This window comes from Lissotriton vulgaris, chromosome 8 (assembly GCF_964263255.1).
Source record: "Lissotriton vulgaris chromosome 8, aLisVul1.2, whole genome shotgun sequence".
Classification (NCBI taxonomy): Eukaryota; Metazoa; Chordata; class Amphibia; order Caudata; family Salamandridae; genus Lissotriton; species Lissotriton vulgaris.
This window is the reverse complement of record NC_141696.1, coordinates 1,304,793,365-1,304,820,474: the sequence shown is the minus strand read 5'-3', so window position 1 is coordinate 1,304,820,474 and position 27,110 is coordinate 1,304,793,365. Positions and strand designations below refer to the sequence as shown.

Sequence of the window (27,110 nt, the reverse complement as noted above, 5' to 3'; positions counted from 1 at the left end):
GAGGAGGCTAAGGAGGTGGTGGCGGGGAAGGTTGCATGGTTTCAGAGGTTTGAGATGGTAACCTCTTCTTGTAATCCAACAACATCAGCTGTGGGTCATTTATTAGTGAAGACGGCAGGGCCACCATGCCTTGTTGAGATGTTTCCTGAGGTGTACCACGAGGAATGAATTATGCCTCTGGATGATGTTGACCCAAGTAATAATCATCCGAATCAGAGTCCTGGTACTTCACCTGGAGTTGAGATGGACTATAAGCATCTCCATATGGACTTTAATCCTTGTCAGAATATTCCTCCTCCAGAAGAAGAGCTGGAGGTAAGGGTGTCACCCTACGGGGTGACTTCATTTCCGGAGTAATCAGTCTTTTCGTTATAGAAATTTTAACTTTTTGGATCGTCTGCGGTGTCGTCGAGGAGGGAATCGTCGTCGGAGAAAGAACCTTCGTCGGCGGTGGAATGGTCGTCGACGGTGGGCTGATAGTCGACGGTACCGTCAACGAGGTCGACGTCATAATCATCTTTGCCGTCGTCATTGACATAGTCGCCATCGATGTCGTCTTCGTCAACACCATCGCTGGGGTCATCACCGTCGACATCGAGGTTGTCAATCTCGTCAACGAAACAGAGGTAGGATGTATCGTCGACGATGTCGTCGGCAAAGCTCTCGACAACGTGCCCGTCGACGGAGCTGAAATTGAAACCAGCTGGATTTTTGACGTCGTCGTCGACGTACCGGAGGAAACTGTCGTCGACAGACGGATTTTCTTCTCCCCTTTTGCCTCCTGAGGTGTACTTGAAGGTGTCTTGAAGATCTTCTGTTTTTCAGATATTGAAGGGGTAGTAGAAGGACCTTGGGCTTGCCTTCTTACCAGATAACACCTCAGGAACAAGTCCCTCCTTCTCCTTTGCACCTTGGTGAGGAGATCTTTTGAGACTAAGCCTTTTAGACCTTTCAGAGGTCTTTTGAGAGGCCTTAGCAGGGGGTTCAGCAGATGTAGAAGGGGAAGACCTACCCCTCTTTGTGGACCTCCTCAAAGATGATGCTGAGGAGGAATCCTCACGATCACTAGAAAGAATCTATTTCCGTGACTTCATCTCCTGTAGCCAAGTCAGAAGTCTTCCTTCCCGGTCTCTCAGAGTCATGGTGGAGAAGGTCCTGCAGATCTTGCAATCAGTGGCCTTGTGATCCGGGAATAAGCAATATATGGAGTCTTTATGCTTATCTTAAATATATATAGCCTTTTCTTTGAGCAGGTAGCACATGCTCTGAACAAAGCTTTCTTTTCTGACATCCTGAAGAGAGATTAGATGAAGAAAAATACCAAAGTTGAAGAGAAAACTGAGCAGAGCTCAGTGGCGACTCCCTTAGCACAACGTGCAGTAGAGAATCTGAGGCTCTCTCAGGAGGGTTCTCTGGGGTGAGGCTGATCTGATTGGTTGTTGCAAGTTTTTCGTCTCTATTACAAAAAGAGGTAGATAGGCTACAAAATGAGATGAGGCCTAGGCCTTACTTTCTCTTTTGTGCATACTGCTATGGTATTTTCTATTTACCGAGGCTCCCAGGCTGATGACGGGGAATGATAAAAAGCATGGGAATCTATGAAAGTTCCAATACTGGGGCAACTTGCAAATACCTACAGCCAACACTAGATGGTAGGAATGTGTAGAACATGTGATCTACCTCAGCTCGGGCTACAAACAGCTGTTACTGAAAGGTTTGGAAAGCTTTTCAAAGAGAAAAAGCCAAATAAGGCTAAGTTCAATTCTACAAGATTGTATCACCATGAGCCATGAACAAACAACAATCTCAACTGCCACCAACAGGGCATGATGAGTTAGTGGTGGTGGAACGAAGGAGCAGTAAACATTTTTCTAGCTTTTCTACAAGAGTTGTCTATACCCCTTTAAAGTTGGCTTGTTTATTGAAGAAAATCGGTAAAAACTGGACAAAATAGGGGGCGTGGCTAGCAGCCAAGCATGGCGGCCGCATAGAGTGAGAGCTCCCGAGGGCACTGTAGCCTTCTAATATATCCGACACACTTATCCGCTACCTAGCACGCCTGAAGCGGCGGCGTTCGAGTCCGGGACCAAAGCGGTGTCACCGGTCCAATTTTCGGAGAAATCGGTGCACCGGAGCCTGATTTACGTCGTGTGGCGAGTCGGGGCCTACAGCCGGAGGAACAGCACCGGCCTTGCGTGCCATCCAGGCCCCGGCGGAAGTGCGGCCGAGCCGGCCGAGAGAAGTGAACGCACCCCGGTACCTGCCGGACAGCACAGAACCAGCCTGACACTCCTGGCGACATCATCCGGCGGCACACGGACTGCCGCAACCACCAAGCAGGACTGGAGCAGCGCGAAGGTCAGTGCGACCCCAGCCTTGGCCGCGCGGAGCGGAGCCGACATCTTGACCCCCCCCCACGAGAGCCTAGCGGGCGGCAAAACACTACGGAGGACATCATCGGACCTCGCGTAACTGCGGGGTAGCAGTGGACAATAGTACCGCCCCAGACCTGAGGTTAGAAACGTCGGTGCCCCAGGGGGACGGCGCCATACCGGCCATATACGCGGGAGCTCGGGGGGGACCCTCAGGACCCGTGTCCTACCGGACGAAACCAGCAGCACCGACACAGAGGCTGAGACCCGACACACGGCGGCCTGTCCGGTGTGCGGGGGGCGGCTGCCCGGGCCCGAAACCTAAACTATCCGCTGTGACCGAGAGTGGCAGAACGGCACGGAAGAACGAGAGGGGGGGTCGCAGTGGCCGTTCCAGCCCTGAGGGAGAGTATCGGGGGCAACAACACGGAATATGCCAGCGGCTCACCGAAACCCACGCAAACGACCAGTGAGGCTTACGCAGACAGCAGAGGGGGACACTCTGTCCACCGCCCACCGACCTGCTATTCTCTGGCTGATACCTACTAACGGCGACTTCAGACGGCACGCAGGTCACGATTACGCAAAGCAAATCTCTGGACCTCGCAGACCCCAGCACCATGGCGGGTAAAGGCCTCAGGAGTGGGTCCACGCAGGCTAAATTGGATAAATTCGCCTATGGACACCAGGGTCAACAACAAACTACAGGGCGATCCTCCACAGGACATGCCCAGGAAACAGAAAAAACGACATAAATAACGCTGGAAGACATCATGAGAACACTCTCAGAGGTGAAAACTACAGTGGGCGCCATCTCCTCGGAAGTCTCCCTGCTGCGAGCAGACTTTCACAAAATGGCGGAGAGGGTATCGCAGGTGGAAGTGGTCACAAAGTCACTCGTGGAAGACACCTCAGAGCTCCAAGTGGCCATGGAAAGGATGCAGAAAGTGACCAATATCCTGCACGACAAGCTGGACGACCAGGAAGGGCGTTCGCGACGCAACAACCTACGTATCCTTGGGCTTCCAGAGACGGAAGGGAAAGGGGCCATGGACCTCTATATAGAAGACCTCATCAAAAGCAAACTCCAGCCCAAAGGCCTATCTCACTTCTTCTCGGTGGAGAGAGCGCACAGAGTCCCGGGGGCCCGCCCAAGACGGGGGCAGCACCAAGACCGGTGCTAGCCCGGCTCTTTAATTTCAGAGACAGGGACGCAATTCTGCAGGCGGCAAGAAACTCACCACCAGTGCGGATTCAAAATGCAACCTTAGCGTTTTTCCCACACTACACGGCTGAAGTGGCCAGGCGACGCAAGTTCTTCACGGAGGTTAAAAAGGCACTACGCGATAGGGAACTACCGTACTCCATGATGTTCCCTGCTAAACTACGGATAGTGGCCGAGGGAAAGACGTGGTTCTTTGACATGCCAGAGGTGGCTCAAGAATGGCTGGAGGGCTGGAGACCAACAGGGCAGTGACACCGCTCACAGCGAGACCGACCGCGACACCGTACTGAAAAAACAACACCCAGTCAGTCCTCCCAACTGCCACATCAGGGAGGCGAGGAAGAAATAGAATCGGACCTTGAGAGAGACCCGCTAGACTCTGGACAATTGGCTCCGGTATGAAGCTGAACTATATTGATTTCGAGACTGTGTGGGCCGCGGGTGCCGTGGTTCGGACGCGGCTGAGTAAGGTGGGCACAGGCAGTGCCCAAAGGGGACTCACCAACCCCACAAGCAAGTAAGATGACTAGGGGAGGACTAAAGCACTCTGCACAGTTGGGGAAGCGGGCGGGGGTTTGTCCGTGGAGCAGGGTAGCAGGGAGGGGGGATGGGATTGAAGTTTTCATGTTGGGATGCTTAATTTTGTTTGTATTTACAACAAGGGGTGGTGAGGGACAGAGTCTCTGAATTAAACAGAATACTCTCACCCAGTCAAGAGATCAGGGCTAGATCCAACACCGTTTTTTAGCTCACTGCACCATCCCAGTTTCAGAACCTGGCTGTATGCAAATTAGTCTGTTCCTGTCCCAGTGCATGATGGGAACAGGGCAAACCAAACTACAAAAGCCAATTCTTACACTGGGAAGGAAACAAGCTCCCGGGGACCGGTTTCTGGCATTACAGCCGTCTTCGGCCCGGTTTGCTTGAATCCTGATGGTGCAATGAGCAAGGGTCTCACATCTGAGAATACCCTTCCACGCTTAGGGTGGACAAAAATATTTACAACAAGGGGTGGTGAGGAACAGAGTCTCTGAATTAAGCAGAAAGCTCTCACCCAGTCAAGAGATCAGGGCTAGATCCAACACCGTTTTTTAGCTCACTGCACCATCCCAGTTTCAGAACCTGGCTGTATGCAAATTAGTCTGTTCCTGTCCCAGTGCATGATGGGAACAGGGCAAACCAAACTACAAAAGCCAATTCTTACACTGGGAAGGAAACAAGCTCCCGGGGACCGGTTTCTGGCATTACAGCCGTCTTCGGCCCGGTTTGCTTGAATCCTGATGGTGCAATGAGCAAGGGTCTCACATCTGAGAATACCCTTCCACGCTTAGGGTGGACAAAAATATTTACAACAAGGGGTGGTGAGGAACAGAGTCTCTGAATTAAGCAGAAAGCTCTCACCCAGTCAAGATTTCAGGGCTAGATCCAACACCGTTTTTTAGCTCACTGCACCATCCCAGTTTCAGAACCTGGCTGTATGCAAATTAGTCTGTTCCAGTCCCAGTGCATGATGGGAACAGGGCAAACCAAACTACAAAAGCCTAATTTTGTTTGTAGTCATCGTTCAACACCTACATTGCACTATCACCCTGACATCTGTATGTCTCCTACGCAGCACGACACAAATCGGCACATGGGTTACGCCACAGCACACGTTGTGTGCAAGACTCCCTCATCAGCTTAATGGCCAGGCCACTTAATCACACGCCCGCCGAGGGCTCCTCCATAGCCGGGGGGATACCCCCACTACGCATGCTAACATGGAATGTCCGGGGCCTGGGTGACAAAATCAAGAGGGGCTTGGTCCTACAGGCCATAAAACGACAGAACCCAGATATGGTCCTCCTACAAGAAACCCACCTCACGGGGTCCACCTGCAAAGCCCTAGACAGACGTGGCTACACAATGGCGGTTCACGCAGACTTCACTACTGGCTCCAGGGGAACAGGCATACTAGTGAGAAAATCTTCCCCCTTTATTGTAACCCGCCGTGTGGCGGATGACCAGGGTCGCTTTGCCGCGGTCCATGGGCAGTGGGAGGGCAGGGCTCTAAATGTGATATCAGTATATATTCCCCCAGCTCTACACTCTGTGGCCCTACCAGCACTGGGCAAATTCCTTCTTGATCTCCCCGATGGCGACACGATTGTTGGGGGGGGACTTTAACGCAATCATGGATCCACTTAAGGACACCTTTCCCTCTAGAACCCGGCCGCGAGGTACTGCACCACTGTCGGACTTTGTGGAAGCCCTAGGCCTTATAGACATCTGGCGACAGTTAAACACCGAGGCCACCCAATACACTTACTACTCAGCGGTACATAATAGCTTATCTCGTATAGATTACTTCATGACACTGGGATTGGGACTAGACATGGTGGACAAGGTGGACACACTACCCAGGGGAATCTCAGATCATTCTCCAATTGTCCTATCGCTTACCACCGGGGGAAAACGAAATGCTCGAATCTACCCAATCTACCCCAATTTTTTAAAAATCCCCAAGATTCGAAAGAAACTAAAACTGGTGACAACGCAGTATTTTGCTGAAAACACAGGCACAGTGGTGTCACCTTCCACCCTATGGGAGGCATACAAAACGGTCCTCAGGGGGGCGGCCACTGCAGCGATTACGGGACACAAACGGGACTCACGAAAGGACCTCACAGACTTGGAACTTGCACTCGACACGGCCAACAATGCACATATGACAGACCCCTCCCCGTCCACGGCACACACCCTCATGGTTCGGCAACAACAATACCTAGCTCACCTCAAAACGACTGAGAAAGGATATATCGCAAACACTCGACATAGAATTTACGATGTGGGCGACAAAGCAGGTCGTATGCTGGCATGGCTAGATAAGAGAGGGAATGGAGCGAGAGGTATTCAGAGGCTTAACACAGAGGAGGGGCGGACACTGGTACACCCAGAAGAAATAGTTTGCGAATTAGCACGACACTATCGGGCAATATACACACCAGAACGGAGGGTCACACAACAAATGGCAACGATAACACTCGCGGACATTACCATCCCCAGCATTGCACAAGAAGATAGGGAAACCCTAGAACTAGACCCGACGGAGGAAGAAATCCAACTGGCGATCCAGGCGTTACAGTCCGGTAAAGCACTGGGCCCTAACGGGATACCGGTAGAGTGGTACAAGTCCATGGCTCCAGACCTCAGTGCCCCATTACTGGCCATGTATTTAGAGAGCAGGGACAGACTAGAGCTGCCGCTGGATCAACGCACGGCCACGATTGTAACGATACCCAAACCGGGGAAACCCCCGACAGAGTGTACCTCGTACCGCCCGATATCATTATTGAACATCGAGGCCAAGATACTAGCTAAACTTCTAGCTACCCGCTTGCTGCCCCACCTCAGTACCTTGATCCACCCTGACCAGTCGGGCTTTATGCCCCACCGGAGCACTGCGATGAATCTCAGAAGAGTCCACGGAGTGTTAGCCCGAGCGCACCTCCTCACGGAGAAGGCTGTGATTCTCTCTCTCGACGCTAAAATGGCGTTCGACCTGGTAGAGTGGGAATATCTCTTCGTGGTACTGGAACGCATGGGATTTGGGCCGAAATACATAACGTGGATACGGCTGCTTTATACGAAACCCGTCGCACAGGTGGTAGCCAATGGCCACATATCGCCGAGATTCCCACTGGGCAGGGGGACTAGACAGGGCTGCCCCCTGTCCCCCCTGCTCTTCGCACTGGTGCTTGAACCTCTGGCCATCCAGATCAGATCCACACCCCTGTTCGCAGGCATCAAATGGGAGGAGGGGTGGGAGGACAAGGTCTCGCTATACGCAGACGACATGCTCATCTACATGACCGCACCTGATACCGGCATCCCAGCCCTGCTAGACCTATGTGACACGCACGGGCGCGCATCGGGCTACACTCTAAACTGGTCGAAAATCACCTTATATACGTTAAAAGGCCCGGCGCCGAGACTACAGGGGAACTGTCCACTGCTTACGACATCGGCCTCTTTCAAATACTTGGGTATTGTCATCACGAGCGTGGAAGCAGACTTTTTTGTTAACAACCTAAAACCACCCATAGATCGCCTGCGAGCAGATGTTAAACATTGGGCGGCCCTGCCCCTGACCCTACTGGGTAGGGCGGCATTGTACAAGATGATGGCCCTCCCGAGGCTCCTCTATGTCCTGGAAAATACTCCACACCTGGTGCCACCGCGTTACTTCAAACAGATTGTGGCGCTGGTTACTGTCCTGCTCTGGAATACAGGCCGGGCGCGTATAGCGTACGACAAGCTGGTAAAAAGCTGGTACGAGGGGGGCATAGCGCTCCCCAACATTCAGCTATATTACTGGGCGGCCCAACTCAAAATTATAAACTACTGGATCCACGCCCCAAAAGACGACCCGGCCTATCGGGCGGATTGGTCACAACTTGGGACGGACTGTATGCTGTCCGTGCTCTACAACAAGTCACAACTGAAGACCCTAATTGGTCCGACCAAACACACGGCGGCCCTATGGCACATGGCACAGGCCCGTCTGGGATGGGCAGGTCGAATCACCAAAATGACGCCCTTGTGGGACACGAAGGCATTGGGGAACCTGAGAGGCTGTAAGGGGTTTGAGCGGTGGGATTCCATAGGCATCTCTACAGTAGGGGACCTCTGGGACAATGACTCAGTAATACCGTTTCCTCACCTACAACAGCAGTACAACCTTGGACCCACAGAGACATTTAGATATGTCCAAATTAGACATGCATTACTACAGGCAATCCCTACAGGCACCACTCTGCCGGACTCCTCTCCGTTGGAGGATAGACTGCTAACGGAATTCATGCTCCAGAGCGCCACCTCCCTTACATATAAAAAACTGATCAACAATCTCAAAGACCCAACGCTAAAACTTAAAGATAAATGGGAAAGGGAACTAGGTGAGACAGACGAATTCGAATGGAATGAGGCGCTGGCCTCCCCGAAGGAGGTTGGAATCTCTAGTAAGCTCAGACTGGTACAACTCAAAATCCTACACCGCATCTACTACACCAGGACACTGTTGCATAAAATACAGAGAGCACTACACCCCTTCTGTTTGAGAGGCTGCGGGGAGGAAGGGACACTGATACACACACTATGGGAATGCCCACAAATACGCGAATTCTGGAGACAGATACTCCGCTCAATCTCCCAGGCCCTTAAACTTTCCATATTACCTGAACCACGCAAATGCCTTTTGAACATCTGGGACCCCAATGATCTGGGTAGATACGAACTGATTTGGGCATCATTGGCTATGACAGTGGCTAAGCGGGATATAGCACAGAAATGGGGGGCGCCAGACGTACCCACCGCCAGTAGATGGGCTAAAAACATGGACATCCTAATGGTGACAGAGAGAGCAGTTTACGTACTTCGGGCAGCGCCCCGGAAGTGGAACAAAGTTTGGGCGGCGTGGAACGTATACAGAGGGGAAATCTGTGAACCCTTACCAGAGGGAGAGGACTTAGACTCAGAGGGGGAGGAGGAGTAACTGAACGGATGCGGGGCAGTTACCTCAATAACAGGACAACGAGACATTGGCGGCACTAACCTGGCCATATACCAAAGTGCAAGTGGAGACACAGGCTACTACGAGAAGTGGGTGAAACAAAAGGGTTACGATGACACATGGTTGGGGGGGTAAGTTGGGAAGTTTGTTGATAATGTTTTCAATGAAAAGAGATGTTGCCATCGCTGATATAGGAGGGAGGGGTTATCAGAGGATTGCAATTTACACAATGTAACAGACGATTGATGTATATACAAGACTCGGGAAGCCGCAGGCGACACAGTCCCTGTTACGAAAATGTCGCTCATCAAATATAGAAATGATAATTTATACGATATGTAACGATTGCCGAAAGAATGTATGCAACTGATTAACCACTATTCCTTCCTGTCAATAAAGTATTTAAAAAAAAAAAAAACTGGACAAAATAGCATGTCACAAGTTTTCAAAGATAACATGCTTCTTAAAAATAAATGATCTCTACGAAGATGGTACCCTTCTACCATTCCAAGACCTCATGGAACGACACGAACTGCCTGCTCAGGACTTTCTTCTGCATGCGGCGGCGGCGCACAAGCACTGGAAAAAAGGGCTGGAGGAGCCACAGGTCTTTCCCCCTTGCCAGTATGTGATCACCTCCGGGTGTCGGATCAAGGCGGTCACGTGTTTGTATCGGAGACTGTCACAGGGCTTGAGGGCTCCTCTTGCGGGATTGCGCATTAAATGGGAGGCTGATTTGGGAGTGCCTATAGAAGAGAAGCCCAGGGAGATGTTAATGGAACGGGCATGGAAGTGCTCTCGCAACGCTAGGTTTCAACTCATCCAATTCTATGTGTTTCAACGGGCGTACCTCACTCCTCACAAAATTAACGAGTTTTTTGGCTTCCGCACTGCCTGTCCGCGATGCAGACTGGAGGATGCGGCGTTCTTGCATATGCTCTGGGGATGCCCATTGCTCCAGGGGTATTGGGGAGAGGTCCTGGCTAAATTGACAGAGGTGACGGATCGGGAGCAGCAGCATACTCCAGGGGTGTGCTTGCTGCATTGGTTCCCCCACACTGCCCATAACAAAACCACCAGTAAATTCCTAGATTTGGGGTTAGTCCTAGCCAAATGTGAAATCACTAGTCATTGGAAGGCGGTCACAGCACCCAGTGTTGCACGCTGGTTACGGGACTTTATAAAGTGGACAGACAGAGGGGGCCCTCCGACTCCAGCTTAGTCAGAAAACTGTTAAAGACAAATTGTGGGACACGGCGAGAGCTTGGGTGGCGATGGTGGTCTTGCTTAAAAATACAGCTGACGATGAGGACTTTGAGTGTTCTCTTTGCAACATGAGACCACAACCACAGATCACAGGTTAAGTGGGTGGAGGAGGGGGGGCGCGGGACCGCTGCCATGGGTGCATCATCCCGGGTGAGATATGGAACACTGACATAGGGAATCTGTCGGAGAGTGCGACGTGCATACTGAGCAACAGAGGTGCTGATAGGGAAGCGACATGTCCGAGGGGAGGAGGGAGGTGGGGTTATGGGGGGGCCTAGGGTGTGGGGGATGGTTGAGGTGGGGGGGTTTGAGTTCCTTGTTATCTGAATTGCTGCATGGATGTGGGCAAGGCCCGCATACGTAAGGGGGCGCATGACTTAGCTTCTTGGGACCGGGCTGCTTGCAGAAAGGAATATGATCTTTACATTAAGAGGGACTACTCTTCTGGCAACGAAGGATAGGTGTTAGACGGACCGGGAGGGTCGGCCGAGAATAAGGGGAGAGGTCTCCGGGGAGAGCCGTCTCCAGCGATCGTACAGACAAGTAACTTCCCCCCCCACAGATGTACACCACACAAGGATAAGGTTTAACGTTCTTTATAAGCAATTCTCTAAGTACGGTGGAATGGTACAAGGAGGTCTGGACTCAGGGGTCCCCTCGGTTCTAGTCTCTTGGTTGGGAAAGGGGGTAGCGGGACAGTCTTGTTACCACTCGGGTAGATATGGTGATAGATGGATAGCTCACAATCCTCGAGCTCGGCGTTCTAGATGATCGGGCCGCGGCGGAGCCAGCAGGTCCCGAGATGATTGAAGGTAGCGACGGTCCGCGGCGGAGCCAGCAGGTCCCGATGAAGGTGGTAGTTACAAACGGTCCGCGGCCACGCCAGCAGGTCCCGATGAAGGTGGTAGTTACAAACGGTCCGCGGCCACGCCAGCAGGTCCCGACGACGATGAAGGTTTCAGAAGGTTTGCGGCAGCGCCAGCAGGCAGGACGATAGTTCGCAAGGCAGGGCTACGGCAGCGCCAGTAGTCCGTCAAGGATGAGTTCTTCACTGCGTCTCTCGACTCCAGGATACAACTGCCTTCCTGCTCTGGAGCTGCCCCAGTTATAGGTCTGGCGCCCTTTGATGTCCGGGCCCTCGCACTTGGAGGTCGGGAGGTCCGGGATGAGGGAGTCCAGACACCCAGCAGGGGGGTGGAGCCAGCGCCTGGGGGAGCTGGGGGCGATCGGCACCTGGCGGGGGAGAGCCATCGACACCTCTTTCTCCCATTGACCTGCCAAGTAGTCCGCTCACCTCCTGGGTGAATGGTGGTGCCGGGATGTCGGGGCCTGGCCAGGCCCAGGGTTAGGGTCGATCGGAGGCCACGCGGCCTCGTGGTGCTGTGTCCAAGATGGCGCCCAGGCCGGGCGTGGGGGCCGGTAGTGATTCGGGCCCATGATGTGGAGATGCCATGGGGCAGGGGTCCCATATGAGACAGGAAACGGGTGGTTGTTGCATGTAACACCTGGAGAGCCAGGCTCGGGCCTGGTCGTGCGGGGAGGGAGCAAGCCTGTCGTGTGGCCTGTCCAACAATAGGGCATCCCAGACAAACTAGCGGGTTGTGAGGCCTTGCCATATTGTGGTCACAAGCGGTCTATTCAATTCTGCTGTTATAATGTCGTCTCTAAACTGATGTGTATGACGCGCTTGAGTGGATTCTGAAAATTCAATAAAGTTTGTTTAAAAAAAACTGTTGTGAACAATCGAGGGATGCTTGTAAGGCCAAAAAGGAGCACAGCAAAGTGAAAATACTTGTGGCACACCGTGAACCACAGGTAATAGTCAAGTCAAGTCAAGTCAAGTCAAGTCAAGAATTTGTATAGCGCACTACTCACCCAGAGGGTCTCAAGGCGCTTGGGGGAGAGGGGATCGCTACTTATCGAAACGCCAAGTTTTGAGTTGTTTTCTGAAGGAGAGGTGGTTCTGTGTAAGACGGAGGTGGGTGGGGAGGGAGTTCCAGGTTTTGGCCGCTAGGTAGGAGAAAGATCTTCCTCCCATGGTGGTTCTTCGGATGCGTGGAATCGTGGCGAGGGCTTGGTTGGACGATCGTAGTTGGCGGTGGGGGTGTAAAAGGTCAGGCGAGTGTTGAGGTATTTGGGTCCTAGGTCGTTGAGGGCCTGGTGTGCGTGAGTGAGGAGACGGAACGTGATTCTCTTGTTGACGGGGAGCCAGTGAAGGTCTCTCAGGTGGCCGGATATGTGATTGTGGCGGGGTATGTCTAGGATGAGTCGAGCGGAGGCATTTTGAATGCGTTGAAGTCTTTTCTGCAATTTGGCTGTGGTTCCGGCGGAGAGGGTGTTTCCGTAGTCCGTAGTTTCCGTAGTCCAGTCGGCTTGTGACAAGTGCCTTGTTTCGGTTGGGATCCATCTGAAGATTTTTCGGAGCATACGTAGGATGTTAAAGCATGACGATGAGACGGCGTTGATCTGTCTGGTCATCGAGAGGGAGGAGTCTAGAATGAATCCCAGGTTGCGAGCATGGTCCGTTGGTTTGGGTGCGCTTCCTAGGGCCGGTGGCCACCATGAGTCGTCCCATGCAGAGGGGGATGATCCTAGGATGAGGACTTCCGTCTTGTCTGAATTCAGTTTCAGTCGGCTGTTCTTCATCCACTCGGCTACGTCTTTCATTCCTTCGTGTAAGTTGGTTTTGGCGGTGTTTGGGTCTTTTGTGAGGGAGAGGATCAGCTGTGTGTCGTCAGCGTATGAGATGATATTGAGGTTGTGTTGGCGTGCGATGGATGCGAGGGGACTTATGTAGACGTTGAAGAGGGTGGGGCTAAGCGATGATCCTTGTGGTACGCCGCAGATGACTTCGGTGGCCTCTGATCTGAAAGGGGGGAGGCGGACTCTTTGGGTTCTTCCGGCGAGGAACAAGATGATCCAATCCAAGGCCTTATCTTGTATCCCGACGTCCCTGAGGCGTTGTACAAGGTTGCGGTGGAAGACAGTGTCGAATGCTGCGGAGAGGTCCAGGAGGATGAGGGCCACTGTTTCCCCGTTATCGAGTAGTGTCCGGATGTCGTCTGTGGCTGCGATGAGGGCGGTATGCTGTGGTTGGCTCGGAAGCCGGACTGTGAGGGGTCGAGGGAGCCGTTAGACTCGAGGAAGGCGGCGAGCTGACTGTTGACGGTCTTCTTTATGACTTTGGCGGGGAATGGGAGGAGTGAGATGGGGCAGTAGTTTTTAAGTTTGGTGGGGTCTGCAGTAGGTTTCTTCAGGAGGGCGCTGAGTTCGGCCGTGTTTCCAGCTTTCCGGGTAGGTAGCGGTGTTGAGGGAGCAGTTGATGATGTCCCGGAGTTGGGGTGCGATGATGGAGTCGGCCTTGTTGAAGATGTGGTGGGGGCATGGAGTCGGCCTTGTTGAAGATGTGGTGGGGGCATGGGTCGGTTGGAGATCCGGAGTGGATGGAGTTCATCAAGCGGATAGTGTCTTCGGTGCTAATCGGGGTCCAGGCGCGAAGGGTGGTGGAGGGGGGCTTCAGTTCGGTGGTGGAGGGAGTGGACTGGTCGCCAAAGCTGTTATGTATGTCTGCGATCTTGCTGTGGAAGAATGAGGCTAGAGAGTCGCAGAGGTCTTGAGAGGGAGTGATGTTGTTGCCGGCGCTGGGATTGGTGAGCTCTTTGACAATGCTAAAGAGTTCCTTGCTGTTGTGTGCGTTGTTGTCTAGTCGATCCTTGAATGCAGATTTCTTGGTGGAGCGGATCAGTTGGTGGTGTTTGCGGGTGGCGTCCTTGAGGGCGGTCATGTTATCTGTGGTTGGGTTTCTTCTCCAGACTTTCTCGAGGGCGCGGCAGTTCTTTTTGGAGTTCTTGAGGTCGTCGTTAAACCAGGAGGCTTTTTTGTTTGTTTCCTGGCTTGTTGTGATGGTTTTTCAAGGGTGCTAATTCATCAGCGCAGTCGGTGATCCACTGTGCGAGATTGATGGCTGCTTTATTTGGGTCTGTTGATATGGCGGGAGGGTTTTGGTTCAGAGATGTGGTGAGCTGGTCGGTGGTAACTTTGTTCCAGTTTCTGCGGGGAACTTGTTGCGGGTGGTGGTGGGTCGTGGTCTTTTTGATGCTGAAGTGGACGCAGCTGTGATCTGTCCAGTGGAGTCTTGTGACGTGATTGAAGGAGATGTGCTTGCTGGAGGAGAAGATTGGGTCGAGCGTGTGTTCAGCGTAGTGGGTGTGGGTACTCACCAGTTGTTTGAGTCCGCGATTGGCGAGGTTGTCCAGCAGGGTGGTGGTGTTGTTGTCGTTGTTATTCTCTAGGTGGAAGTTGAGGTCCACTAGGAGAATGTAGTCGTCGGAGGGGAGGGCGTGTGGATTGATAAAGTCAGCGATGTCTTCACTGAATTGTGTGCGGGGTCTTGGAGGTCTGTAAATGAGGGTGCCTCTGAGTGTGATCTTGGGGTCGGTGTGTATCTGGAAGTGGAGGAGTTCGGTGGCTATGAGGGTGTCTTCGGAGCTGGTCGAGATGCGAATGGTGGTCTTGTGGACGATGGCGATTCCTCCTCCTGTTTGGTTGATGCGGTCTCTTCGGATGATCTTGTAACCGTCCGGGATGACTATGGCGATGTCGGGCGCTGATGAGGCGTTCATCCAGGTTTCTGTAAGAAAGGCGACGTCCGGCGATGTGGTGTCGAGTAAGTTCCATAGTTCAATGGCGTGTCTGTGGACCGAGCGGGTGTTGAGTAGGATGCACTTCAGGTGGTTATTGTCGGATCTCTGTTTGGCGTTTGTGGGTGTGGGACTTGATGCAGGAGAACTTGCAGGATTGGCAGGTGAAGGGTCCATGGGTACGTCCTGGGGCGGCTAGGTTGCAGTCGGGGAGTCGGCCGGTGTTGAGCGCAGTGAGGGTGGCGGCGTCGTATGATAGGCGGGTGGGATGGCCTCTGCGGGGGCCAGAGAGTCTGGCGCTGGGTGCGGTCCAGGCGCGGACGGGCGTAGACGGGCTTACCTTTGGCGCGCCTTCGGCGCCCATGGGGCGCACCCGCTGCGTGTGAACGCTGCGCGTTTGCCATTCTACCATAAGTGGAGAGTGGAGGGGGCGGAGCGAGGGAGGAGCAGCTAGGAGGCGGGAGCGGGGTGGCGAGTGGGGAGGGGAATGTTTGGAAATGCTGTAAGGAGCGGGGGTGGGTCCGCGGGGTGCAGCGGCAGGGAGCGGGGAGGAGAGACGGGCTGGGACAACCAAATGGCACCAACAATAACAATAACAATAACAATGCCGGGCGAGATCTGGGGCACAGTCTGGCACAGGTACTACTCGGAATTAAAGCACAATGCACAAATACGATATCACGCGATGCAGCAGGCAGCACGATGGAGTCAGGGGCACGATGCTGGCACAAATATGAAATCACGCGATGCAGCAGGCACAATGGAGGCAGGGGCACGATGCTGGCATAAATATGAAATCACGCGATGCAGCAGGCACGATGGAGGCAGGGGCACAGTCTGGCACAGAGTACTACTCGGACTTAAAGCACAATGCACAAATACGATACCACGCGATGCAGCAGGCAGCACGATGGAGACAGGGGCACGATGCTGGCACAAATATGAAACCATGCGATGCAGCAGGCACGATGGAGGCAGGGGCACAGTCTGGCACAGAGAGGACGACCAGGAGCGGTGGAGCGACCGGTTCGGACTAGGTCAGGACGGTCACAGCTCTTCACCGCTCGGGTCTGATCTTAAGTTCAGTGGGAGGGAGGAGCAGATAGGAGGCGGGAGAGGGGTGGCGAGTGGGGAGGGGAATGTTTGGAAATGCTGTAGGGAGCGGGGTGGGGCCGCGGGGGTGCAGCGGCAGGGAGCGGGGAGGAGAGACTGGCTGGGACAACCAAATGGCACCAACAATAACAATAACAATGTCGGGCGAGATCTGGGGCACAGTCTGGCACAGGTACTACTCGGAATTAAAGCACAAGGCACAAATACGATATCACGCGATGCAGCAGGCAGCACGATGGAGACAGGGGCACGATGCTGGCACAAATATGAAACCACGCGATGCAGCAGGCACGATGGAGGCAGGGGCACAGTCTGCCACAGAGTACTACTCGGAATTAAAGCACAATGCACAAATACGATACCATGCGATGCAGCAGGCAGCACGATGTAGACAGGGGCACGATGCTGGCACAAATATGAAACCACGCGATGCAGCAGGCACGATGGAGGCAGGGTCACGACGACCAGGAGCGGGTGGAGCGACCGGTTCTGACTAGGTCAGGACGGTAATAATTATGGGCCTGCAGGACGGGGATATGGGAATAAGTGTACTGCATGTCCAATGCCACAGAGTCGAGAGCAGACAAGACCTGTGCTAGGGTAGGCATTTTTAACTTATCTTACCGCAGAAAAGCATTGAGAAGACAAAGGTCTAAAATGGAATGGAGACCCCCCCAATTATTTTCAGAACCAGGAATTAACGGGAATAACAAACGTGACTAACTTCTGTGCCTGTACCCACTCTATGGCTCCTCTGGCCAACAAGCCTGCATTTCCTGCTGGAAGAGCAAGACAGATGGTCTTCCATTATCCCATCTAAAGATAGTTGAAGGTGCAGCGGGTTTTCGAGAAATGGTAAGGCGTAACGCCACTGAAGAAATTGTAGGACTCACTTGCCTGAAGTCATGGCCTACTACCCTGGCAGAAAATGGTGGAGCCTGCATCAAGGATACGCTAAAGAAGCTTAGGGGGCACCGCAGCTGTGGGTGGTTGTTGGGTTTGGAATAAAAGACTGGTCTGCGCGCCGTCCATATTGCCCTCTCCTGTGGGTGCCGGAGCCGCAAAAAGGTTAGGGACATTACTGTGTTAGCGAAGGTTGTTGGAGATACCTGAAACCCCCAACAAAGTCACAGAGGGGGCAAAACTGCTGACAAGGCTAAAAGGTAGGAGCAGAAGGGCCCAGGGAGCATGCGGAGGTCCTGCTGTCTTTGAAGTACTCCAGTGCTGAGTCTGCTTAAAAGATGGAACCATCGAATGGCATGCCCATATGACTGGCCTGGACGTCTCTCAGAAAGGCAGTGGACAGTATCCAGGAATGCCTGTGAAGAACCACACAGGTGCCAATGGCCCTACTATGGGAATAAGTGGTGTCCAACCCACAAGAATGGTGAACTTACCCGTATCACAACCATACTACACAGCCTGAGAAAGAAAAGCAAAGGCCTCTTCCGGGACTATAGGCACTGAGACTCCCAAAGCGTTAGATTAGCGACCTAAGAGGCAGCTAGCATTCACAGAGCATAATGTCTGACTTGTAGAGAAGACCCATGTGAGAAAGTGCCTCTTTTGCATGGTTGATCCCCCACTTTTTGTTTGGTTTTGATGTGGTTTCAAATGTAATGCACAGGGTTCCTGCCAGCAAGGTCCCCTGTGCCAGTGCTGTTCCCTAAAAACAAATCCCTAATTGGTACCTCTACCCCCTGTACCACAGGTTAGGTCATATCGGCATGAGCAGATATGCTGCTACAATATTGGGGTCGATTTTCCTAATTTTTTAAGTGCTACTGAAGCCATAAAGAGTGCATGAGCTGGGAACTCAACAACTCTAATTCCACAGCACCATGATGGCGTCACTGAACACAGGAGTGCTTGGTACCAAACTACTCTTTACAATAAATCCACACTGATGGCAGTGTGAGATTTATTGTACCATGTATTCAGAAGGCACCTCAAAGGTAGCCCCTCCAATCAGGGCTGGGTCTATGCCTCCCTACCCAAAGGTGGTTGGCATAACAGAGGGTGTAGACACACCAGGCAAAGTGTCCATAGGCCCTACCTGCTACTCCCTGAAAAGGCCTCCTGAATTTAGTATTTAGGTGGCTCCTGCAAACCTAGAAACTAGATCTGCGATGACCTAAGAAGAAAGACGACGACCCTGTAGAGAAGACTGAAGCCGACTACTACCCTGGATACAGCCCTACCACCCTGTCTCTAGCTTCTGCGAACTGTCTTGCAGCCAGTGACCTCTGAAACTCCTGGGAGGAAGGCTGCCTTTGAAAAAAACACTCCAATCTCCTGTGGAAAGCAGACCTGTCCTGAAGAAACCTACTCCAAGGACTCCAGATTCCAGTTCATCCGTGTCCCCTGCTCACTCTGCACCGGACACCCACGGCCGGAGTGGCTCACCGGTACAGTGAAGTTTCCCCAGCATTCCTGACATTGTGTCCAGTGTTGGTTGACCTCTCCTGCCATCCACGAGGGCGCCTGCAGTGCAAATCCGGAGCCGCCCCCGACCACGATGGCTTCGGTAAGAAGACTCCAACAGCACCCCTTCACCAAACGCCCTATTAAGAAGCACTGAGTGCCTGATGTTGATATTGCACCCTGCACCAGTCTGCCCCGGTGTTTGGCTGGTGGTGAATGTTTGGTGCTGCTTTGTGGCTCCCCTGTGCTTAACCTAACCTCCAAATATTGGCCCCTACAACCGATCTACTTACCTGCAAGCAGTGTGGCTCCAGGTACCCCCTATCTCCATTGGAAAGCATTGGGCCGAACTCAGATTTTGACCTCAGCACCAAGCCGTCCCTGTGTCGCTGGTAGTGCAATTTTGGTACTCACCTGACCCAATGCCCCTGCTGACTTTTGGCTCCTAAGACTGGGATTGTAAGTGCAATACTTACCTGTTAACCACATTATTATTTTCCCTATAGGATAACATTGGACTGTGTTGAAATATTCTAAGAATCGATTTATCAAAGTGCAAAGTATTTTAAAATAAAAAAGTACTTACCTTTTTACGAAGATATTGGTCTCAAAATAAAGTACAAAGTATAGGAGGTCTGAATCTCCTTCCTGAGTCGTTTGTCCATTATTGATCACTGTTGAGGAATAAATGTCGTACAATCTTCTGTCTTGGGCCCAAGGCTGAGCACTGCACGGCGAGGAAGACAGACACGTAGTGGCATGGGCTTCCCTGCAGAAGCAGAACGGTTGTGTTCTTAGGGGCCCTCTCTGCACCTCGCCTGTTCGAGTATATCACTGTGATAAACTTGTACTTGTTTCCCGTGTTGGTGGGAATTACCTCCACATGTGGTAGATACATTGGGGTCCTGTTGCCACCTCATTATTTACTGGAATAAGGAAAGGTGGGTAAAAGACTGGGACTGATAGAAGTCCTGAAGAAGACCGAAGCGACCAAGTTTGCCACATAATTGAATGGTCGAAACATGTTGACACGAGCAGTTACAGGAGGGGTGCTTGGGGGAACCTAATACTCCCCAGAAGCACATCCATCCTATATCAATTTTAATCCTGGCCTTGGGGCTCACGAATAAAAGGGTTGAATAGGGCACCCATGAGTCCGTTTTAAACACTCTCTATACTGCACCAATTCTATCACAGCACGCAGTCACCAGGGGATTAACACCCTGATACACTTTTTTGTTTGTGTTATATGTTGTTTTGTCCTCCCTATGCCCCATCCTGAGTGTGGCTACGCCAGGATGTATTGTAGGCAGACCCGATGATGAAGCATGTCACACACACCTGTGTGTGAGGGCAGTTTTCTAATGCATTATTTATGCCTATGTCTGTCTATCAGTTTGACTTTATTACTTTCCTCTCTACCCCTCTTGGTGTTCGCATGTTGTGCTAGAGGGTTTGGGGTAGTTGAGTTGGATTGACCCTCTCCCCTTTTTTGTGAGTATTATTGCTCGCCCACACTACCATTTATAGAGCACTTTGGGTTTTACATTGAGCCCTGTACACCTTTGGGAAACCCCTGGACTCTGTCCATGGTATTACCACCTAGTGGCAATATCATATACAGAGCCATCTTCCTAAAGGGGAGTAGTGCTAAACTAAATCAGGTTTACCCTGCTAGCCGAAATCTGCACCAGAAGGCTCTCAGGAGTGGGGTGCTGGGTAAGGAAGTAAGGGTCACGCAGAATAGGGTAAAGGTGCCTGGCAATCTGTCGATTAACAGGTGGGACCGAGCAAGGTTTGGACCAAGTCCCTAAAAGCATAATGTTAGGAGCATTATTGAATAGAAGGCGGGGTGCATAACTCGCCTGGACAGGCTACAACACCTTCGTTAAGACAATGGTTTTCACTTCCTGAGTAGGAAGTTGAAGATCAAGAACGTCCACCACCCTTTGTATAACAAAAGCAAAAGAGGCATTGCCTTCTGTCAGAAGAAGTATCCTGATTACTTGCATTTTGGACATCTTCATACAAGTTATCACCCTGATAAAGCTGGGCATATTAGTTTCCAAGATCATATCCACCATTGTCAGAATCTGTGGCAAACAATTTGTGGCAGACATGGGTTCTTGACAGCAAAGGCACTGTGTCAGAGTCAGAAGAGTGGCTCAGTTAAAGCAGCTCTTGGTCTTGGTCGAAGGTGAGTCGGTGGAGTCTCAGAGATGGAAAGCACTGTGGGTAGGCCACTGTAGTTCTGAGTTGATAACACAAGCATCCGAGGACTTGATTTCGACTTAGGTTGTGCCACTGGGGAGGGGATCAGCACCAAAGTCGGTCCAGAACCAAGAGCAAAGCCAGAGGGCAGACGACCGGCAGAAGCCCAGTTGAGAGGCCTCTTGGCTTCCTGGAGACCAAGGTCATACCAGAGGGAGCTGGCAATATGGTAAAAAGCTGCAGCATGGCTTCATGAAATTCCTCAATTTGCTGCAGCGTTGCCATGGGACAAAGGTCAGAAAGGGCTCAGAAGTGGAATAACTTCGGGAGCGCGACCTGAAGGCACAGTGAAGCCCTTGTGCCTTATCAGTGACAGGACGGTGCGGGGAAGCGCTTGTACGTCTTGTGTTTTTTCTGGAACTTTCCTGGGGATTTTGACCGCAATGGCACTCTGTCGCAGGAACGACTTCAGCAGCAGGACCAGAACCTGAACTTAAACTTTGACTGATTGCGACATGGAGTCTTGCTGCATTTTGCCACCAAAAGCTTCACTTCCAGGTTACAGATGGCATTGGGGTGTATGAAGGCACAGTAGCTGCGGTCCTTGGAGGGGTGGGCTGACCCGCAGGTATCACAGGCAAACTATGAGTGGATCAGTCACAGACAGCGGTTTGTGACAATCCCCACCAGGTCTGAACCCTCTAGATTTGGGAGGTGACATTTTACCTTGCACACTGGTAGATTTGTTTGTCAAAAAGGCGGTCTCCGAGGAAAGAGGGGTAGCTCTGTATCTGCTGGAATGCAAAGAAATGAACTGATGTCAGCGTACATAGGTGGTGCCTTTATAGGGCTGCGCATGTTATATCCGGCGCGAAATAACATTGATGCAGAGCCACCAGTACGACCTGCCGGTGCACAGGAATACTGATGAAGATTTTCTAAATCCATTCTGAGACCAGGGGGAATGTTTTGGTCTATTCAAAAGGTGAGGAATCTGCAGTTAGATTCCTCCATTATAAAACAAATATAAAAATAATATTGTATGGAATAGTAATATACTTTTTAAAAATAACTAGTTTATAGTTTTGGATTATCTACTTAAACAATTTCCCCAAACCGTAAAACATTAGGGAATGTCTCAACATTAAATAATGTGTCAACATTAGATACAAAAGAAAACAGGATAAAAAAAATGATGAGTTGCACAAAGTTTGACAGAACATATTTAAAGTCCTTCAGCAGTATATAACTATTGCTGAAAAGAGTGACTTTAGTACATAAACAAGGGATGTTAGCACATATAGGAATTACAAAATTATATAAAACAAGCACAGGCTCACATATCAAATAAAAAAATGTAGTGTTTTTAAATATAATTTTTTTCATTCACATTATATGAAATACCAGTAAATTACAGACAAAAGTGAATCGCTTGAAGATAACAATTTACCATGTAATAATTACATTGAATACTGAATTTTACCTCAAGTCCAAGGATTTCATCAATTGCATTGTCAGTGTCTATAGCAGAACTGTCTGTTGGTCTTGATGCCTGGGCAATATTAGTATCACTGCAACCACATAAATATATTAAAATATAGACACTTTCAATAGGAGGTAACATCAGAACAAATGTTCTTTATATGGCAGTGTATTACCTTCCTAAGAACTTATTAATGTTTTCAGCAAGCTTCTCCTGCAGGGATTTACTGCTCAGAAATTTCTCTCTGGCATTCTCAATAACCATTTTCTGCAAAATAAACAAATTCAAAATATTAACTATTAAAAAAAAAAATCTGCTGCTCTCACTTTTCCTCCCAACAGATGAAATACATTACATGTTGAAATACATTAACATACTCATTTATTAAAGGAAAGGAATCAACATATAATGGATCAAGCAGACCTGACACAAGCTTACTGGGTTTACCAGGCTAACTGGAGAATATATAACTGAAGCACAATCTGTTTTAAGGAGTCTATTGTGACCTGTGGGATAACTGCTGTAGGTAGCCCTATTTATTTAATCGAGAAAATAAGCAACCACTGCATGCAAGAGTGCATCCAATTACATTTTCTAAAAGTCTTCATCGTTCAGAGATAGTGCATTAGAAAATAAACTTCCTAGATAAATTACGGGTGAAAATGCCAATAATTAGCAATTAAAGGAAAACCGTGACCACACAGATTTGTCATTGAGTCATACAAGTCAATACTCACAGGGAAATTTCCATCAATGAGTTCTTGTAAATGATCATTTTGTTCATCTAGCAGTACAAAACTTGAACTCTCGACGTTTTTGTCATTTAAATGGGATCTTCTTCTCTGAGCCTCGCTGAAATTCAAAATCGGTGTCCATTAACAAATAAAATAATTAAGCAATTGAGGGCATTTTCTTCAAAGAAACAGTTACAGGAAAATTAGGTTATGTAAAACCAAATATGTAGGGCAGTGTAACTACTAAAGAAGTTTTAAAACGCTAATCCACAAACAATAGAGTATATATTACATCAAGCGCCATTAAAACAGATAGAATAGATTGACACATGTACTACATTATTTATAACATTAGACATCACGTAAGGAAAATTCAATAGGTACTAACATTAGGAAGATGTTTATCGTACAAACATGTAACAGACAAGTTGTGTAGAAACACTTAATTTGGAAATATGTATTTTTTTGGCACTATTGCTTTGTTAATATATGCACAGGTTGTAGGGTGATTAGATATGTACATTAGAAAAAAGTAGAAACATGATTCTATACTGCGAGCTAGCCTAAATCTGGAATCCATACTGGTTTTCTTTCTTCGTTATTATATATGAAACAGAGTACCTAATTAACTGTTTGATAAACACAATTAAGTATAAAATAAACCTATTGACATTGCAACCCACCACGTAGTCACGTTACTGTGTCATACACAATATAGAGTAACAGCTTGTTATCCAATTTTAATTGTATGCCAAAACGACAAAATAAAAGGTTACATACCTATGGTCCTAGTTTATCATCATAGGAATCTTCATTGAACTCAAACACTGAATAATTCCCCACTGCCTGCACAGACCCAGGAACACCTTTGAAAATATAGTCTTTAATGGAATTAACATTGAAGAATGTTCTAAATCCAAGTTAATTAAAATTTTAATTCAATGTACGGCTGAGCAGGGTAGCAAACTAAAAATAAATTAATATTGCAGCTATCTTTGCCATGATATGAGAAAATAGCATATTCAATAGGGAAAAGAAATTCCAAGAAAATGTTTCGTTCCCCAAGAGTGGCAAAATAATAACTTCAAAAGATTTCTAAGTGTTTCTTGACCAACTCAAGATTCAGCTTGCGTATCTGTCCAAACAGTAGTGTCTTGTAAAAGTATGTATAGACTTCAAGAGGTGTGTTTTAAAAATTTCCAGACTTGGAACATGCCTAAGCCATGCTGTTGTTACTGCTTTACCCTGAGTTGAGTGAGTCCTACGTTGACCGGGGAGAGTCTTTTTTAGGTCAAGCCTAGTGGCAGTGCACATGCTCTGCGAGGCATACTGCATTAGGGTATACAGTGGAAGCTCGGCCCACTTTCCGCCCATATTTGTAAGTGGCTTGTGTCATTGTCCTTCGTAAATGCTGGTTTCCGATTTATTATGAGGCTTGGTGCCGGCTTGTTACCATTTGTAACCTCCCATGACGACTGGACCACTTACTGGGGGTGTTACACGGTCTGCTTTATAAGTTGGTGAGCACTATTTTCTTTAATGCTCTCCCCTATTCCACCTGTGATATCGCAGCACCCGCCCGCTTTCATATTATTAATTCACTTTATTGTATTGAATTCCATGAAACCCCCAGTTTCATGGAATTCAGACCAGTGTCGGGGGAACTGGTCACTGATCTGGTTAAGACAGTCAAATCAGGTTCCCCGGCTGACCCATGCCCCCCGTCAGTCTTAAAAATGATTCCAGACCTGATGTGTACTAATTTAATGAGCATCTGTAATGCTATATTTTGCTCAGGCATCTACCATTCAATATGGAAAAAGGCCATTATTCAACCATTGCTAAAGAAAAACAATCTTGACCAAGGAAAAACTCAAAACTATAGACCTATTGCACATTTACCTTTTCCAGCGAAGATCTTTGAAAAAATTATGAATACCTAGCTAGCGCAGTTTATAGAAGAGAATAAACTATTAGATGACACGCAATGTGGCTTTAGGAAAGTACATGGCACGGAGACTGCTCTTATCAAAGCATCAGATGAAATCAGAATGGTGCTAGATAGAGGAGGTGCCGCAGTCCTGGTGCTTCTGGATTTATCAGCAGCTCTCGACACGGTTGATCATGCCACCTTGATCAACCGTATCTCAGCCTTAGGTATCAAATAAAAGACCAAGGCTCTTCTATCTTCTTTTCTCTCCGAACGGACGCAGTCAGTCAGCATGGGCGACTATAACTCATCAGTCTTTTCTCTTCACTGTGGTGTTCTGCAGGGATCGTCGCTGAGTCCCACCCTGTTAAATATATATGTGACGAACTTAGCACAAGTAATCAAGACTTTGGAATGGGTCTCGCGTCCTATGCTGACAGCACACAACTTGTGCTAGTGGTGCATAAAGACGGGGAGGCAGTGGCGGCTAGGTTTCATAATGGCATGCTGGCCATCAGCTCATGGATGGCAAACCACTGCCTTAAGTTAAATTCGGACAAGACTGATGTAATGGTTTTTGGCAACCTCACGCCGGGATGGTCTCTGGCATGGTGGCCAGAGGATTTGGGATTACTCCCTACTCCGGTTAAGAAGGCCAGTAACTTAGGCGTCATGTTTGACGAGAGCCTCACTTTTCAAAAGCATGCCAATGCGGTGGCTTCTTCGTCTTTTTATGTACTAAGGATGATAAAGAAATTGCTACCCTATCTCCCGATGAGTGCTGGAAAAACTCATTAGTGCTCTGGGTGTGTCTAGAGTTGATTACTGCAACAGCCTGTTAATTAATGCGCAAACAAATGTGCTGAATAGGCTGCAAAGGATACAGAACGCAGTCGCTAGGATATTGTCAGGCACTCCAACGTTTAAGCCGAATTCCAGTGTTAGGAGCCAACTCCATTAGGTGCCCATGAAAAGCAGAACTAAATTTAAGGCGTTATGCATTGCATATAAAGCTGTTCATGGTACGGGGCCTGAATACCTGAAAAAAGCCTTTCGGGCATATGCGCCCAGCAGAGCTCTACGCTCCGTAGCCACGAACCTTCTGACCGTTCCAAGAACAAACAAAGTTAACTGGGGCGACAGAAGATTTGTAGTGGCAACGGCTAAACTTTGGAATCTGCACCCCTAACTACTATCTTTTAGGAAACAAGTGAAAACTTGGTTATTTGAGCAACAGAAGACTACCCGCTAGCCTTACAGTCCATTGCGCCGAGAACCCCCTTGGGTATTTGTGCGCTCTATAAATTCTTAAATAAATAAATATATTGTAATTGCATTTATACCGCGCTTACTACCAAAAAGGATTAGTGGTGAATTAGTACAGTGAAATATGAAATTAATTTGAGCAGCGGACATGTTAGTCTGTTATTTGGATTGAAAAGATAGTGGAGGGATGGAAACGGGAAGGATTTGGATTTATACAGCACTTGCTACCACTGATGAGGTGTTGAAGCACTATTCGGCAAGTAGCACACTACTTCGGAACTCAAACGGGATTAATGGGGAATTAGTATTGCGAAAAACAAAATTAATTCATGTGGTGGCGTTTATATTTCTCGCTCAGGTGGCACATTTACTCTTTCCTATTTTCCGTTTCTGAAGTTAGGTAACTGTTTTGAAATTTATTGCTGCAATGTTTTCATTTTCATCCACGTTTTACGATATTTTGAGTGATTAATTTGGTCCTGTTTGTTCCCCTTTTGCAGACCCCTGACGAAGGGTCATGTTCTTTAAGACCCGAAATGCATTGGGTGTAAAGAAATTTTGAGAAAATGTCTAATGATGTGGCTACATAAGAATTGAATTATGTTAGCAAGGATATTCAATCGAATAACTGGAATACATTCATGAAGTGAATAAAACACATGAACTGCAATAAGAAACTTGTTTTTATTGTTAACTTGGCGCTCAGCCTGGAGGATAGGTGCCTCTACCCTCAACACTTTCATTGTCATTTACATTGCCAGCACACAGCACTCTGCACTCAACAGCACACAGCTCACCACTCTGCGCGCTCACCACTCTGCGCGCTCACCACTCTGCGCGCTCACCACTCTGCGCGCTCACCACTCTGCGCGCTCACCACTCTGCGCGCTCACCA

The 27,110-nt window shown here is 49.4% G+C and overlaps 1 protein-coding gene across 4 annotated transcripts in view; it reads right to left on the bottom strand.

Moving 5' to 3' along the window:
- NPAT (nuclear protein, coactivator of histone transcription) overlaps positions 1 to 27,110 on the bottom strand; it is a 309,386-nt gene that overhangs the window by 202,893 nt on the left and 79,383 nt on the right. For all 4 annotated transcript variants that reach the window (XM_086935232.1, XM_086935233.1, XM_086935235.1 and 1 more), the window contains exons 8-10: positions 23,023 to 23,137; positions 22,461 to 22,552; positions 22,286 to 22,373 (exon numbers count right to left, since the gene is read on the bottom strand). In XM_086935232.1, coding sequence (XP_086791358.1) covers positions 22,286 to 22,373; positions 22,461 to 22,552; positions 23,023 to 23,137 — 295 coding nt within the window. The remainder of the gene's footprint in view (positions 1 to 22,285; positions 22,374 to 22,460; positions 22,553 to 23,022; positions 23,138 to 27,110) is intronic.